At 39.8% G+C, this 17,181-nt stretch overlaps 2 protein-coding genes across 3 annotated transcripts; both read left to right on the top strand.

Annotated features, from left to right (window-relative positions):
* Nucleotides 1–543: 543 nt before the first annotated feature.
* On the top strand, nt 544–12,451 carry LOC138204084 (up-regulator of cell proliferation-like). The gene is made up of 4 exons (XM_069159203.1): nt 544–918; nt 1,858–1,920; nt 2,030–2,117; nt 6,954–12,451. The coding sequence occupies exons 2-4, from the start codon at nt 1,894–1,896 to the stop codon at nt 11,633–11,635; spliced, it is 4,797 nt and encodes a 1,598-aa protein (XP_069015304.1). The 5' UTR covers nt 544–918; nt 1,858–1,893; the 3' UTR covers nt 11,636–12,451.
* A 785-nt stretch (nt 12,452–13,236) lies between these two features.
* Nucleotides 13,237–16,174, top strand: LOC138204085 (ribonuclease P protein subunit p20-like). Of its 2 annotated transcripts, XM_069159205.1 has the most exons (3): nt 13,237–13,527; nt 14,380–14,440; nt 14,929–16,174. In XM_069159205.1, the coding sequence occupies exon 3, from the start codon at nt 14,977–14,979 to the stop codon at nt 15,430–15,432; it is 456 nt and encodes a 151-aa protein (XP_069015306.1). In that variant the 5' UTR covers nt 13,237–13,527; nt 14,380–14,440; nt 14,929–14,976; the 3' UTR covers nt 15,433–16,174. The 2 variants fall into 2 exon arrangements, with proteins under 2 accessions (XP_069015306.1, XP_069015305.1); XM_069159204.1 differs by lacking the exon at nt 14,380–14,440 and having other exon boundaries at nt 13,238–13,527.
* Nucleotides 16,175–17,181: the final 1,007 nt, after the last annotated feature.

The following is a 17,181-nucleotide window of genomic DNA, read 5'->3' on the forward strand; positions in this document are numbered from 1 at the left end:
TCAAACCAGACAATCTAATTCCAAAATTCATGCCACGATCAAAGTCACTGAGATCAACTTTTCTGATGCTATAAAGGTTCAGTCCATTTACCTTGAACATCCACAGCTGCCAAGTCATGATTAGACAGCTCTAATACAGTTTAAGGATCCGGGTATAGCATTGATAAAGCCAAGTTATACAACAGGTATCTGCCATTTGCAAGGACATTTGGGTTTCCACTAACCCAGTAATGGTTCATGATGGGTCACAAATAACAGCCTTAGTACAACTGACTCTTTTTGTACTGGACAAATATCTAAGACAGACTTAGTCAATGTAATTATTTCAAAACAGTTGATCACTGACTGGCACTTTTTTTAAACAACTCCAATTTTAAGTTGATTTATTGTTGTAATTTTGTTCAAAATAAATGTATGAAGCTTATTATCCTGTTTTAAAGCACATGCTTTCTTATATTGTTAATTACATCCAATTCAACTTGTGCTTTTGTAGAATACGAGACAAATGTTGACCTTGAGTTTGACAGTGAAGTTAAAAATGTATAATTTTTCGAAGAAAATCTGCATTTTCAACTCCAGGTTTCAACAAAACTATCTTAAATTTGCAGCACAGCAAAGAAAACCACTTTCTGCAAGTCATTTTTATCATCACACGGTTCAATAACGGGTGATCACTTGGTTGACTGTAAAAGCTCAGTTTTCTGGGAAACCATGTGACTTTTTAAGTCAAAGTGAAAGTATCCTCACTGAACAAATAAAAAGGGTTCTCTGCACTTCAGTGGTTCACGCGGTGAGGAGTGATCCTTTTGGTCCTTTAGGTCCTTTAGGTCCTTTAGGTCCAGAAACAGGACATTTTCCTACGAATACAGCACAAAGAAACAACTCTTTTTTTTGTCATGGCAGATCTCCTCGATTAAGGTTGGTTGCTTATGCTATTGTTTTGTTAGTATTTTGTTCATTATTTGCATGATTAGGAAGACCAAAATCTAGCAAGAGAACAACAAAGTTATGTTACTATTTGGACCAGTGACTTTTAATGCAGAGCTTCCACTGTAAACTGTTATTCATCTGCATGTGAGTTCAAAATAAACTTTGTTTTTCATTTTGTATTTTCAGTTTGTATTTGTCAATTGGATTTACCATTTAAGAATTGTTTGTATTTGTAGAAGTATATTTTCATTTTACCTCAGTGAGCTTTTTAAAACAAAAAAGTATTTCCTGTTGCTTTTCCTTGTTTCCTGTGGAAACACTGCTGCTGCACATCATCTCTTCACCTTCTGTCACTCCTTGTCTAACATCCGTTACAATAAACACGAGGAGGGAGGAGGGCGCGCACAGGAAATGTTTTACTTATTTACATTTTTTAAGTTTTCATTTGTATTTCCCGTGCAATCTCATATCTACCTTAATGTTTTAATAGACGAAAGAATTATCGTGTTATCAGCTTTTACTGCTTTGATCTGCATATCTGCCACCATCAGATCATAAACCACCATGATTTATGACAGCTATCCAAGCATTTTATAGGAGATACCAGAAATGATTGTCTGGTGATTGCTTTATTTGCGTTTGTCAGGCTTCTGGAGACAGATGACCGTCTGTGTCCGACACATATTTTAGTATAACTTAATCATTTCACTCCATTTTTGGGTTGCAAGCACCGTTTCAGTTAAATGGGGGTTTCCCAATGCACACGCAGGACGGTGGTGGGGTAACTGCAATCCAAAATCTTTTCCAGAGCACATGAGCAATTATTATCATTATCAGTAATATGTGATGCACAGGAGAGGGTTTGTTAGATATTTACAGGACGTGGAGAGTAAAAAAACTTCAATAATTGGCTCTCATTACTTACAGAGAGATGCTGCCTGAATAATTTGAAGCAAGTGTGGGATGGCTGAGTCAGCTCTCTCAATGGAGGTAAACAGCTACCCTAATTTGTACATGTCCATATTAAAATACCAATAATATCCTCATAAGATAGAGTGTATGGGATAATTATATATCTATTTTTCTCATTTATCAAAAGGGAATGAATGCTGTCGTCGATTCCTGTGGGGACCCTCCATCAACACCCTGTTCTGCCAGCAAGGATGGTTGTCAGACTGGTGGTGAAGGTCAGCTCTCATTTCTCTTTTGTTTCAGCAGAAAGTCACAGTATGTTGTGTGGTCAGTTAGAAATAGATAACTATAATTAAAATGAAGAAATATGTCGCAAAGTTCCTCTCAGCAGATTCTTGGACGAAAGGGTTACCAAAGACTCATTTCTTAAAATAGCAAAAACATGAATCAATGCAAACAAAAATCTTGAAGTGAATGTTTTAATATCTCAGGATGACAATGGGTTTGCCGTAGCGCTCTAAAAAAGAAAAGCTTTTCAAGTGATTCATGATGTTAGGCCAGAAATTGTTTCCTGATTTAGCTGATCTAATCCACACAGAGTTAGAAGGAAATGATTGTGGTTGTATACAGTATAGTCCTAAATATTCTGTTATTATAGGAGTTTGTGAAGCATTCTGAATGCACCATAACAGGATGTCAGGATGTCAATTTAAAAAATTCGGACACAGTGTGAAATGTAAATAGAAAGAGAATGCGATGATTTACAAATCATGTTAGTCCATATTCAATAAAAAAAAATAAAAATAAACAAAAGACAGCACTATGTTGAAACTTTGTTTTATGAAAAATATATGCTCATTTTGAATTTGATTGCCAGATAAATGTACCAAAGAAGTTGGCACAAGGGCATGTTTACCACTTTATCACTTCTTTTAACAGCACTCTGTAAACGTTTTGGAACTGAGGAGACCAGTTACTGGAGTTTTGAAAGTGAAATGTCCTGTTCTTGCTTTCAGCTGCTCAACAGTTCAGGGTCTCCTTTGTCGTATTCTATTTCATGACGCACCAAATATTTTCAATGGGTGACAGTCCCGACCTGTCACGCAGGCCAGTTGAGCACCTGGACTCTTCTTACTGCAGAGACATGCTGTTCTCATACATGCAGAATGCTGTTTGGCATTATCTTCCTGAATTAAGCAAGGCCTTCCCTGAATAAAACATTGTCTGGAAGGCAGCATACACTGCTCCAAAACCTGTAAATATATCATTCAGCATTAATGGTGCCTTCCTAAATGTTCCAGCTACCAATCCAATGTGCACTAATGCACCCCTATATCACCATGGATGCTGGCTTTTGAACTGTGCGCTGAAAACAAATTGGGTGGTCCTTCTCTTTTAGCCCAGAGAACGTGGCGTCAATGATTTCCTCAAAGAATTTAAAATTTTGATTGGTCAGACCACAGGACAGTTTTCCATTTCACCTCAGTCCATTTAAATGAACTTCGGCCCACAGAAGGCGACGTTTCTGGATCATGTTTATGTATCGTTTCTTCTTTGCATTATAGAGTTTTAACCTGCATTTGCGGATGCAGCAAAGGACTGTTTACAGACGATAGTTTTCGGAAATGTTTCTGAGCCCATGAAGTGATTTCCACTCCACAATCTTGTCTGTTTTTAATGCAGTGCCACCTGAAGGACAAAGATAAGGCCATCAAATATTGGTTTTTAGCCTTGTCCCTTGTGTACAGAGATTTCTCCAGATTCTCTGAATCTTATATATGATATGATGATGTAACCCACATTAGTTTTACCAGCAACTAAAGGGTTAACTCAAACATGCAATACCGACGTTCACCAGAGGGGCGCTGTGGTGCACGTCGGGAGATCAAAGCCTTCTCCCGGAAGAAGATCCTTTATGTCTCGAATGAAACAGCAGCGTCATGAGCGACACCATGAAGAATCTCATTTGGTTGATTTTTGCTCACTGCTGTTGAGGATCTTTATTTATTTGATCGTTAACCAGACCGACTCCGAAGGAAAAAGTTTGTTTTAAGTCTGAGAAGAATCTCCGGTGAGTGACGGATGCGTTGCTAAGAGTTAGCCGTTGCTGTTGAGCTACAAAGAAGGACAGTTGTTTAGTTGGGCTAAAGATACCGATCAGGAGAGAAGAGAAAAAAAACCAGTCGGAGATAAATATTAAATTGTTGTTGAATATTATTTTACGTGGTTGATATCTGTGATTGTGGAGCTACATGTGACCGACGGGGCGAGTTAAGCGCTAGCTAAGCGCTGAAGGGTTAATGCGTCGGGACCTGTTGAACCGAGCGGGAACGATGACGTCATGTTCTTGTTTTGGCGCCAGAAGTTAACGGTCAGATTGAGAACAGCTGTTGAGTGTGTTGCTTAGTAACGGTGGACGTTTAAATAATGCCTGTTAGGTATAAGTGACGGATGTCACTGAGACATGAGTACGTGTGTGTGTGAAATATGTTAATATTGACCGTAGTGAATATTATATATATATATATATATATATATATATATATATATATATATATATATATATATATATATATATATATATATATGTATGTGTGTGTGTATACTATTTTACTGGTCATTTACTGTTACACCAACAATAGAGTTTAGAAATTATAGTACTGACATCGTGTTAAATTCTGCTGCATGCAGATTGTTTTTTTTGTATGGATCTGTGATGGAGACAGCGATCCCCAGAAACCTCCACAGAGCGCTGGAGCTGAGTGACCCTGTGATCCCTGATCATCTTCTCCGTGGGTGAAGCTGCATTTGGTCTTCTTGGATTCTCCTGTAGGAGCACCGACGAGCAAAAAGATTCAGATAAGAGTTAGTCTGAGAGCCTCCAGACATACACTACCTGGTAGTAGACTGAAAGACAAGAGACTGAAACTGACTGACTGTGAGAGAAATACCGGTATTGGGGTTATTATTTGAATTTGTTATTTTTCTTTTATGTTGTTCCCTTGATTTTCTGTGTGTTAATAACTATAATAAATTGCAGTTCAGTTCCTTGTTTTAAACTGCAAACATTTGCCGTGTTTCATTCACTCCCAGAGCGACCTAAAGACAGTCCTAAACTTAACACAGGAAATCTACTGTGTTACATAGATACTACATAATGATATATGATATGATATATTATGTACCATACATGATGAAATCCCCAAATTCTTTGCAATTTTACGTTGAGGAACATTATTCTTTTATGTTGCACTATTTGCCCACGCAGTCTTTCACAGAGTGATGAACCTCTCTCCATCTTCACTGCTGAGAGACTGCCTCTCTGGGATGCTTTTTTTATGCACTCATTTATTTTAACTAATCTCTTGCCAGTTAACTTAATTCGTTGAGATGTTCCACTTGACATCCCTTTTAATGTTACACAACTTTTCCAGTCTTTTGTAGCTCCTGTCCTAACTTTTTTGAAACATGTTGCTGGCATCAAATTCAATATGAGCATATATTTTCCATAAAACAATAACATTTCTCAGTCTCAACATCTGATATGTTGTCTTTGATCTATTTTCAATTAAATATGGGTTTACATGATTTGCAAATCATCCCATTCTGTTTTTGTTTACATCTTACACAGCACCCTGACTTTTCTGGATACGGGGTTGTGTAAAAGTGAAATTGTAAAAAAAAAAAAAAAAAAAAGTGCAAAAGCTGTAAAGAAAGTACAAACTGAAGTGAATGTGTGTTGGAAATTCATCAGTTTTACTCAAATTGTGTTAAATGCGTGTTAGGTGTGAAAATAAACACCTCCTCTGGCCACTTATTTGTTCTTTGAGAGTCTGGGTTGTTTAATTACGTGGCAAAAAGTATGAATTAGTTGTCTTTTTATTTCTTCCACCATGACCAAGAGCAACAAGAGATAAATTTATTCATCAATCTAAACATAGGAGACGTACCCTGATATTACTATTAGGCTACTGCCATGCTGCAGACAGCAGAAAGAATACATTTACATCATCAATTTACACAAGGATTAACTAATTATATGAGAAACACAGAATACATGATGAAAAACAGGAATGAGTGTGTGGAAATTAAGCCAAACTTTCATTAAGCTTAGGTGAGGAGTTTGTCGTTATGGAGATGTAACAGTTGTCAACCAGTAGATGACATTGTGGTAACACGGAAAGGTTCATCTGGTTCGTCTCTCTTTTTTGGTCATTTGCGTACGGAATGAAGAGAGGAGTCATCATTTCCTGGTGTGAAAACCAGTGCGTTGGTTTGAGGTGGGAAAGTGGTTCCTGTTTAGCTTCTAGTTGATAAGGTTTTCGATGCTAAAGCTTTGAGAAGTTGTTATCTGTGGTGTCCTGTTCTGGTGTTGTCCATAAAAGTTATGTTGGGACCCAGCATGACCCGGCAGTGGTATGTGAGGTGAAGAAGGTTTATCCGCTGCAGTAGACTACAGTACACCGCAAATTAACTTATTTTGTTTGTTTTTGTTGAACATGATTGCTTATCTCGGCTAAATCTGTGTGTACATCGATCCAACTTTAGACTTGAATAAATCATCTAAAATGATGGGTAATATTTGTGTAGGGTCTTTAAAGAAGTGCTGGCATTTTGCCCAGGGACTTAATTCCAGAGCAACATGGCATCTTTCCAACATGTTAGAAATGTCCTTTAGGTCTATGAAAGTGAGACCTCAAAGCCCTAAAGTGCCAAGCTAACACAATTGGACAAGACTCCAGTGAGAGACGAAATAAATAAAAAAAAAGTACACCCCCCTAAGACAACGAACGAGTTCATATGCCCAAAATGAAGGCAATGAAACACTTCTGAACATTACTAAAAGTGTAATGCAATCTTCATGTAGAAAGAGTTTAACACTGAGTCTGACATTGACAGGGGCTCTTATTCAGTTGAACATATTCAGTTTTTGTAGATATATTACCCACAAACTGCCAGTGATGAAAATTTAATTGTAGTATAATATCAAAAGTTGACATGATTTTTATGGAGAAACATATCACCAAAACAAGATATTATTTCAGATCTTGTGTAATAATAAATGTATGAACCATATTTATTCATATTAAAATGCCTCTTTAAATTCACAGATGCACACCTGAAGAGCCTACTGAAGGATTTGGGGCTGACGGAGTACTACACAAAGAAGCTATCACTCAGCACAATACTGGAGATTGATGAGAAGACCACTACTGATGAGCCTGCCAAGTGTAAATCAGACCTTCCATGGTATTTTCTGAAGAAATTGATGATGGTTAATGTGACGGCTAGGAATTTGAAGTGTACATCTGTATGTGAGTCAAACTGTGATGATGCATCAAAGATTACAATGTTATATCTAAGAAACCTGATCAACAGCCAAAACTCAGGTGACATGCTAAACCCTCTCGACATAATCACTGCTCTCTTTCTGTGTTCTGATGGTTTTGTACAGCAGGAATTGGCACTCAAAATGTCTTTGTGTCAGTTTTCTGTCCCTCTGCTGCTTCCTAATTGTGACACAAACCATTGCACACTCATGCTGTGGGCCATGAGAGACATTGTTAAGAAGTACAGACCTCCGAATCTGTCTGAATCGAAAGGCTTTACTGAAGAAAGAATTGTTGTCTCTGAGCTTCCAATGGTTTCTTTTGTGAGACTGGGTGAGTGCTCCTTGTCCAAGTCGGAGATACTCAATAAGCTTCTGAGCAACTCTCAGCAGTACCATGACACCTTTGTTCACCACAACATGGACTGTGGTGACAGTCCGAGAAGAATATCCAATGGAGTGACTGAAATCACTTGGTACCTTCCTTGTGGAAACAGAAACATGGATGTTTTCAGTCAGCCAGTGGCTGTGGCAAATCTTCGTGGAGACATTGCTTCGTTTGAAACACAATACACCTTTCTGTGTCAGACATCTGCAGCAGTTTTTGTGTTTTTTGATGATCTGAAATCTGGGTGCAAACTCCTGACCAAGAAACACCACAAGGCAGAGATCTTCTTGGTGGGCAACCATCAGAGCAAGAACTTCAGTTTAGATGCTTTCGGAAAAGTAGCAACTAATTTGGGGTTGACAAAAGACAACATCATTATAAAGACGAAACAGATAAATGATGCAGACTTTGTCAAAAGTTTGAGAAAAACAGTCAATGATGTGGTTGAAAAGTCAGAAATGAAGATGTCAATAGAGCAGATGGTTGTTGTTGCCCGTGAGTTTGGAATCTCGGTTGATGAAGATTCTCCAGAGTGTCAGGCTGGCAAACAAAATGCAGACGTCATCACTGCAGAAATTCAGGACATCCTTAAATACAAAGAAGATCAGCTTCCCTTACAAGGCGAAATATGGAAGGAACTGACTCGCTTAGAGAAGGAAGAGTTTCGGCTTAAAAAACTTGGTTCGGAAAACGTAGAAAATTACAAAAGTGATCTCCAGATACAGAAATCCAAACTTCGGGAAAAGCAGAACTCTTATGACATATCGACGGCCATGACACGCTTCATCGCAGCAATATCAAGCCAAGGGATAGAGAGGTGTTACTTCCTGAAATGGATGCGAATGAACCTCGATAACGTGTCTCGTATTAAACTGTCTGGACTCAGGGAGCAGTACAAAGAAAAGTGCAAGAATTCTGAGAACAAAGAGGAGATCAAGGAAATAGACAGACAACTTTCCAACAGCTCACTGGGGACTGAACACTTCTTCAGAGAAATGGGTCAGATCTACGAAGCTTCACTGTCCCTTCCAGAAACACAGGAATCACGTCGACAATTACAGCATCTGCCCAAACTGTGTGCACAACTGTTGCTTGATGGATTTCCTGTTGAGCTTGTGGATGGAGATGCTTCCAACATACCTCTCAGATGGGTGAGTGATGTTCTCTCTCAGCTCAGTGACTTGGTCTCTCCAAAGAACAAGATTCTGGTGGTCACAGTTCTCGGAGTTCAGAGCACAGGAAAGTCCACTCTCCTCAACACCATGTTTGGAGTGCAGTTTGCAGTCAGCAGTGGTCGATGCACTCGAGGTGCCTTCATGCTGCTCATCAAAATCAATGAAGACGTCAAAAGACTTCTCAACTGTGACTTCATGGTGATCATTGACACTGAGGGCTTGAAGTCACCAGAGCTCGCACAACTGGACAACAGCCATGAGCATGACAATGAGCTTGCAACTCTTGTTGTGGGCTTGAGTGATATCACCATTATCAATATTGCAATGGAGAATTCAACAGAAATGAAGGACATCCTACAGATAGTTGTGCATGCTTTTCTCAGGATGAAGGAGGTCGGCAAGCATCCTATATGTCAATTTGTCCACCAGAACGTGTCCGATGTTTCTGCCCATGAGAAGAACTTACGAGACAGGAACCTGTTCTTGGAACAGCTGAATGAGATGACCCAGGCTGCAGCCAAAATGGAAAAGAAAGAGGAGAACAAGAAGTTCACTGATGTGATGGAGTACAATCCAGACACCGGGAACTGGTACATTCCTGGACTCTGGAATGGAAACCCACCAATGGCACCAGTCAATACAGGATACAGCGAGGTTGTGTATGATCTGAAGAAAAACATCATCCAGCTACTGGGACGTTGTGAGTCATCTGCTAATAATATCATGGAGTTTAAAGAGTGGATGACGAGTCTGTGGAATGCAGTGAAGCACGAAAACTTCATCTTCAGCTTCAGAAACAGCCTTGTAGCTGACGCATACATGAAGCTCTGCACTGAATTCAACAAATGGGAATGGGAATTCAAAAAAGAAATGTACACCTGGGTGACCGATGCAGAAACAAAGATTTCCAATTTTGGTACAGTTGCTGCAAATTCTGAAACATCTGACATGAGTGAACTTCTCACAAGTTTGAAAATTGAAGCCTCTGAATTGCTGTCGTCAAAGGAGACAAAACTTCAACAAAATCTCACGGAATACTTCAAGCAAACAGAAGGTCATGTCTATCTTGTCGAAGGACACAAAGAGGACTTCTCAAACAGCGCAAAGACACTTCGAAAAGAAATGGAGAGATCTGTCTTTAACCAGCTCACAACAGCAGCAGACATCAGACAGGGAATGACAGAAATTGACAGAATCAAGGAGACTCATAAAAACGAGATTGAAGAAGCAGTGTGTGATTTAATTGATCAATGTCGAAAGAAAAAGGTCCAAATGAAAGACACAGAGCTGGACAAAGAATTTAACAAGATGTGGAGTAAAACACTGAAGAAACTGTCTTTTTCTGAACAAAAGACGACAGATGTCTTCACCAGCGTATCCAGATGCTTGAGATCGAATGTGGGACATAAGGGGAGTCATGCATGTCAATTATTAGATGAAAAGACACTGGAAGGTTGTGGAATACAGCCTTTCAAATATGCAGCTCCAGGACACTGGAAACAGTTTAAAGACAAAGTGATCAGTTCCTTCAACCTTAAAAGTCACACAATGGCTGTGCAAGAAATGTCTGACAGCATCATAGATGAGTGCACTCAGTTTGTAGCTGAAAGAATGGAAAGAAAAACCAATTACCATGACACTTACATCCAGGAGATCCTGAAGATGATTGATGCAAAGCTGCACAACAATCAAGATCTTACGATGGACGTCGAGTTTGAGGTTTCTCTGAAACAGCACATCTGTGGATTCGCAGCCAGACAGTTCCAGAAAATGCATGAAGATTTCATACAAGTAAATGATCCCTACACATGTCTGATTAAAAACAAGGACAAGTTTTGTGCTGATTTCAAAGATGTGTTCCAGGAACGAGACCAGTGCCAGAAGAAGGCAGAAGAATTCACCAACCAATGCTTGAAGCCGGCTGTTGAAGACTTTGTCAACCGTCACCTGGGAACTGATATCGTTGATGAAATGCTGACAATCCAGATGTTCAGCGTACGATCCTTATTCCAGTATTCACTTTTACTGGATCTACTTTCAAAGAATAAATTTGAAGGCTATCAGAGCTACAGTTGGTCTTATGAGAGTTATGCAAAGAAATTGATACTTGAACAAATAAAGAAAACGTTTTCAAGCAGCTCTACAATGTTTACGTTTGAGGACCAACATCTCAAGACATGTATCAGCAAAATAAATGATGCAATCAATAAGGCCAAAACAGGAAATAGCTCTGACTTGAAGACATTTGTTAAAGATATCTGCAGAGAACTTCGTTATATACTGGTCATTTCCCAGGATGCTCTTGGTAATTTCATGATCCTGAACAAAGCTGACCAGAAACAGTTTGCTAAGTGGCTCACAGCGTCTGTGGTCGACATGACAAAAGATCTTGGAGAGAAGTTCAAAAAATCAGACATTGAAAAGAAACTAAAACATCTCAGTGTGCATCCTGAGAATGAGCTTTTCACCAGAGTTGTTGGTTGTGGCAAACAGTGTCCATTCTGTGATGTGCCCTGTGATGCAGGAACCAAAGGCCATAAGGATCACTGGGCGACTCTGCATCGGCCGGAGGGTCTGGGGACATATAGGTGGAGCGCAACAGGAAAACTTTCCACCGACATATGCTCGTCCAGTGTGACCAGTGACGTTCATTTTCGCTGCAGTGCTACAAACAATGAAAGGCATCCTTTTAAGGAGTACAGGGAAATTTATCCAAACTGGGATATTCGTCCAGATGTGAGCTCTCAGGCATCAGACTACTGGAAATATGTGATGACAAAGTACAACGATGACTTTGCCAAAGCATATGATGCAAAACCTGCTGATATTCCTGCTGCTTGGAAAAAGATCACGAGAGAGGAGGCAGAAAAAAGTCTGAAAGAGTCATTCAGTATCAAATGAGACTAATAATCCTCCTCACTTACTTTTAGTGTTTGGAAGGACACGTGCTTCTCTTCTGATATTTAACCTTCGTGGCTTAAAAATAAGGAAACAAGTAAATCACTGTAGTTGTTGCTCAGCTTTCCCTGTGTTGACATTTAACATGTTTAATAGAAGTAATATCCTATTAGTGAATTTTAAATGTTTGTTGTTGTTGTTGTTGTTCTACCTATTCATGCCATTATAATCTTACTGAAAAATATATATGTGGCTGACAGAAACAACAAAATGCTATTTTTCTTTTCATTAAATTAAACACGATATGGGAACTTTTATTGATTGTTTTCTCAAAGAAGCAGATTTTTTTTTTTTTTTTTCAAAATTTGTTTTTACATACAAGCAACTAGTCTCGGTGTATTAATGCTCAATGATCAAAAACTAAACAGTAAGAGAAAAACAAGTAAGAATATAAAGTGAGAAAACTACAATTAATACAAAAGAATAAGTATAAAAATATAAACTATATTGTTCCGATGTACACAGTGCAAATGTTGTTGGTTTTTGTTTCTGTATGTGATGTCAGATATTTGCATGTTTATTTCCTGTATATCACTTCGTCTCGTTATATTGCCGTCACAGTGCAGCAGATTTTTAAAAAGAAGGAATAAAGCATGAGGCGATCTATGACTCAAAATTAAAATTTGTCTTTGTTCCTGTGAGATATTTGATGGAAAATATTTCCACTTGTAAAGGAATTACAAGATCATTCATTCTGTTTGTGGTTTGGTCAGCATGTTAGTACTTAAGTGACTGAATAAAGAGAACAATCTTATCTGGCTTTGAACGTCTCAAGTTTTACTTTTTCTTTCTTTATTCAAACATCATCTCAAGTTTTGTGTTTCTGAATTTAACAGAATGTAACAAGAAGAATGCAGATAAACATTTACAGTGGAGACCAAGCTGAAGGTTTAAGTGAGCGAGTGTACGAGGGCAGATCAAAAAGTTCAGAGACTGAGACTGATCCAGAGCACCGTTTCTGGAGAAGTGACAAGCTATAACCTTTGTGAATAAGTATTCCAAGTTTCATCACTTGATCAACATCAGCACCTGTTACACACGTTTTTGTGATCACCGGTCCGACGAATCGACGATTTCTCCAAGAACCACAAACTGGAACAGAGAGCGCGCATCAAAGTGTGTGTGGGATTATTGGGGAGCAGAAATAAATAGCAGGGAGCCAAATCTGGTGAGTCGGAGTGGTGGGGGGGCAATGATTGTGTTGTGGGTGAGAAACTTGTGCGTTTCCAAAGTGCTGAGTGGGCGTATTGTCAACCAAAGTGTCATCACACCACAGTTGAGACTCTGATCCTGGAGGATGAATTCACAGTTCACAACCCCATGAATGTCAATAAAAACCCACCTGGTTGTGTGCCTGACACGATGCACTTTTTTCGGTCTTGGATGGTGACGTTCTGCCCCTCGGAAACATGAATGGGACTCAAAACACCTCTCGAGGCTCATTTTTGTTATTCCATCTACTAGCGGGTGATTAAAGCAGCAGTGCTGATTATACATGATGATGACGTAACTTCCTGTTTCCGTCGGAGTAATGAAAGGTTTCCCAAAGCGCGCCGGTGTATTTTTACCTTCCGCCTTAGTAAAGAGGGCTCTCAGCAGCCGTCAGTGTGACTCTGCACGCGGAGTTACACTTTGTGAGGGAGTTGGAATAAAAAGGGATTCATGAATGTGACCAAAACGGTGTCGCAGAGATTCTTTCCCGTCAGACTACTTCCGGTGCGCAGGGCACAAACTGCTTGTTTGGCTCAGGAGAAACTCCCTGTACGGACAAACATGCTCCCCGGACGTCAGTGACCAGCGACAGAAACGTGGTGATTTGAAACTATCCTCTGAAGGTAAGTTTACTCAACATGTGGATGATAATCATCGGTTCTGCTGGAGACAAACATTGAGTCATTCCTGGAGGACAAGAGACGTGTGTTAGATCACCATTATACATTAGAAGATGCAGTCTGCAGCAGGATAACAGACATTAAACATCGTGTTGATGTTTCCCCTGGTCAGCGTGGGGAGAGCTTCGTGACTGAATGACACTAATGAGGCCAGCTCGGTTTAAGCAGCTCGATTTTCTTGCTGTCAGAACTGTTTGGTTTCTAAACCGGTGCCAATAGTCCGGTTATCGTGACAGGCTGCCAGTCGCTGCCTTCACAGCAGCGTTAGGATTGTAAGTCAACGCTGTTAATAATGAATAAAGGTATGTTTATGATGCAGTTTGATCTCATATTTCCCTTTTATGAAATGACTTTAACTGGTTATTTATATTCCCAATTACTCTGTTGATCGGTTTCTAATTCGTTAATTCTTTGGTCTGTGAGATTCTGAAAAATAATGAAAAAGTCCCACCACCATTTCCTGAAGAACAACGTGATGTGATCAGATGTCAGTTTGTCTTATCCAGTTTTCAAAAGTCATCAAACTGAGAAAAATCAGCAAATTAGTGCATAACTGACAGTGACTGATGTCTGTGTTCTTCATGATCTCCAAACGTCACTCGGTGTCTTGATGCCATCGATATAGTTTATTGACATTTTCAGATTGCTTTCCGGGGAGATATTACTGAGTTTATTGTGACTTTGCTGCTGTAAACATTACTGTTGCTGCTGATGAAACAATATGAATTCTGTTTGGAATTCATTTATTTTTTAAATGACGATTACATTTAAAACATTTTCTTTGTAATTTAAAAGAACTGATAGGAGTAATGATGACCTGTCCCTGCAGCTGGCAGCTGGATAAAAAACAACTCTGGTAGGATGACAAAACTCGCAGTCCAAATCCATTCAATGTCACCTTTATTCTACCAGTGTTTTGTGATTATTATTTTCATTTCATTTTTAAAGAAATATTGTCATAACAGACCAAAATAATTTAAAAATGCAGTTTCTAATGAAAATAACTCCTCCCAGCTGAGCCCTCTGAGAAACTGGAAAACCCCAATTTTGTGTACCTGATTACTAACGGTTGCACGATTTTCTCAATCGTGTAAATCTTTTGCAGCTATTTGTCTTTTGCTAATAGTCAACAAAAGGTTTTGGGTTTTGGGTGATTATATGTTGAAGGTATTATTTTGGGATGCTGATTTTTTAAAATTAATATTATATTTTTCTATTGTATACATATGATAAATGGACTAAAGAACAATCAGATCGAGATGAAAATAAGTATTAGGAGATGTTTAAGTTAGCCGGAGGGTATTATACTCTTTTACTATTTGACTTTGTGTCTTCTCTCCTCAGCTTCCTCCTTTGTCCCCAGCTGCTGTCTTAACACACACACAGAGAAACATGACGGAGCCTCGTAACCCCGGCATGTCCTGCGTCCCTCAGACGGCTCCAGCGCACACCGACTCCAGCTCGCCCGCTGTCGAGATGGACCCGGTGGAGTACACTCTTAGGAAGCGCCTCCCCCGGAAACTCCCGAAGAGGAGGAACGACGTCTACGTCAACATGAAGACAGATTTCAGGGCTCAGTTGGCCCGCTGTCAGAAGCTTCTGGAAGGCGGGGGCCACAGGGAGATCTGTGTCCACGGCTTGGGCCTGGCCATCAACAGGGCTATTAACATTGCCCTTCAGCTGCAGGCCAGTAGTCAAGGGGCGCTGCAGCTGGCAGCCAACACCTCCACGGTGGAGCTGGTGGACGACCTGGAGCCCGAGGACCCCGACGAGGCCGGGGAGCCCATGACGCGTACACGGAACAACTCAGCCATTCATATTAAGGTTTTCTACCCCGACCCTCAGTGACATGAACTGAGGTGTGCCCCGTGAATCCAGCAGAGATTCTCCGTCCGTCTTCAACTCCTATTTATTCCCTCATAAGCCAGTAAGCCAGAAAAAATTGTCTGTTGGGACTGTTTGTGTGGAGACCCGCGGAGACCGCAGCAGAGGACTGCAGGACGGAGCTCACTGGTGTACAGTGTGTTTTCTGTGTCAATCATGTTGGAATTCTCTCAAATGGACAACTTTAGTTCACCAACTTTTATCATGTTTTGTGTCCGTTTTGTTCAAGTTTGCATGCCTTTGAGCTGCAGTGGTAATCGCCAGGTGAAATTTCAGTGTCATTCAATACATGTAAACATGGCTGTGCCAAATATTAGCCTAAAAATGGAGTTAAATTTAAGGTCCACTGTTCTGAGTGTTTACAGTTTTGTTTTAAAGATTCAAAAAAGAAAAAAGCTGAGAAATCCTGAGTTTGAATTTCAAGCAGGTGTTGTTGTTAGAAATGTCCACTAGATGTCAGTAGGGAGCTACAATAAGCATGGCAGGATGTTATTCTTTAGCAGCCAAATTTCTATGGCACCATGTCACAACAATGTATTTGCAAATTGTTTCCAGTATGAGTTCAGCTGGGGGTCAGCGAGACCCAAAATCTACTGATCTGGGGTTTCATTTCATTGAACTGCAGCTGGTGGTTATTTTGGTAAATGGATGTAGTGGAGGACGATGTATTTGATTTGTGGACACAAATAAAACTTGCTGGAATGTATTCTTTAAATTTCACCTCTGTGATAAGCAGTTAAATTTGATCAGGATGTATGTAAACCAGTGAGATCTGCGATAACAGCTTGTCGTCAGCATCTGAACTGCACACGCTTGCTTATAACGCCACTGACCTGAAAAGGACAGATAATTAATGAAATGGACAGACTTCCCCTTGTGTTTCCAACTATCCTCTCTTTATCCAAGAACAATATTTTGGATTTAAATAGTGAATTATACAGTGATGGGACAAAAACAACACAAACAACAGGAAAGAAAACGTAGAAACATCCTTAAAAACATCTTACACGTGCACAACAAGATATAAAATTACAGGAAAAAACAAGAAAGAACACTTAAATGATGTGAAATAGTTGAGCATCTATTTTACAGAAAGCCTCAAAGTTCCCAGGACTAACTGATTGCTTGCTTGCTGTTTGATGACAAACAATAGAGAGAGGGAGGAGACAGTGGTAGCGTCGGGTTCTGCAAAACTATTTACAATTTCAGCCCCACAGGATGTTCATTGAACATTTTTCCAGGCCGTCTGGCTATCAGTGCGTAGAGACTGGGTGCCTTTTGGTTCGGCAGAAACAACAACAGAGATAATGACAAAACAGCTTCATAGTTCTCATGTAACTCCCCATGCTGACCTCTCACTCCCTCGCTCGCTGTAACCGAACCTCAGGTCGACTTTCTAGGCCTCCGTTCTGTTATGAGGAAAGAACATTCAGTGTGAAGCAGCTCGTCAGGTGCATACAATCTTTATAAAAACAAAATATTAAAATAGTCAAATAGCCCTTTTAAGTTGAGAAGTTGATCTGTTTAAAATTTGAGTGCATGAAACATTTTTTCTGTTATTCTCACAGAGCCTGTTCCTCCTGTGGCGAGAACAGTCTCTGATATCAGCAGTGGGTCACTGTCTCTGCAGTGGGACACTCCTGCTGGTGAAGTGGTGAACAACACTGTGACCTGTTGCTGTGAGGGAGAAACTTTACAAAAGCAGACAACAGA

Source organism: Embiotoca jacksoni, unplaced genomic scaffold, assembly GCF_022577435.1.
Source record: "Embiotoca jacksoni isolate LCO1_2020_lvr unplaced genomic scaffold, fEmbJac1.0.p SCAF_24, whole genome shotgun sequence".
NCBI classification, from domain to species: domain Eukaryota; kingdom Metazoa; phylum Chordata; class Actinopteri; family Embiotocidae; genus Embiotoca; species Embiotoca jacksoni.

What these genes read in the sequence shown, in the direction of transcription:
- LOC138204084 (XM_069159203.1), top strand. Translation starts at nt 1,894, where the DNA reads ATGGCTGAGTCAGCTCTCTCAATGGAG. An exon ending in AGTCAGCTCTCTCAATGGAG is followed by an intron (nt 1,921 to 2,029) that starts GTAAACAGCTAC and finishes ATTTATCAAAAG; the next exon opens with GGAATGAATGCTGTCGTCGA. An exon ending in TTGTCAGACTGGTGGTGAAG is followed by an intron (nt 2,118 to 6,953) that starts GTCAGCTCTCAT and finishes TTAAATTCACAG; the next exon opens with ATGCACACCTGAAGAGCCTA.
- LOC138204085 (XM_069159205.1), top strand. Translation starts at nt 14,977, where the DNA reads ATGACGGAGCCTCGTAACCCCGGCATGTCCTGCGTCCCTCAGACGGCT.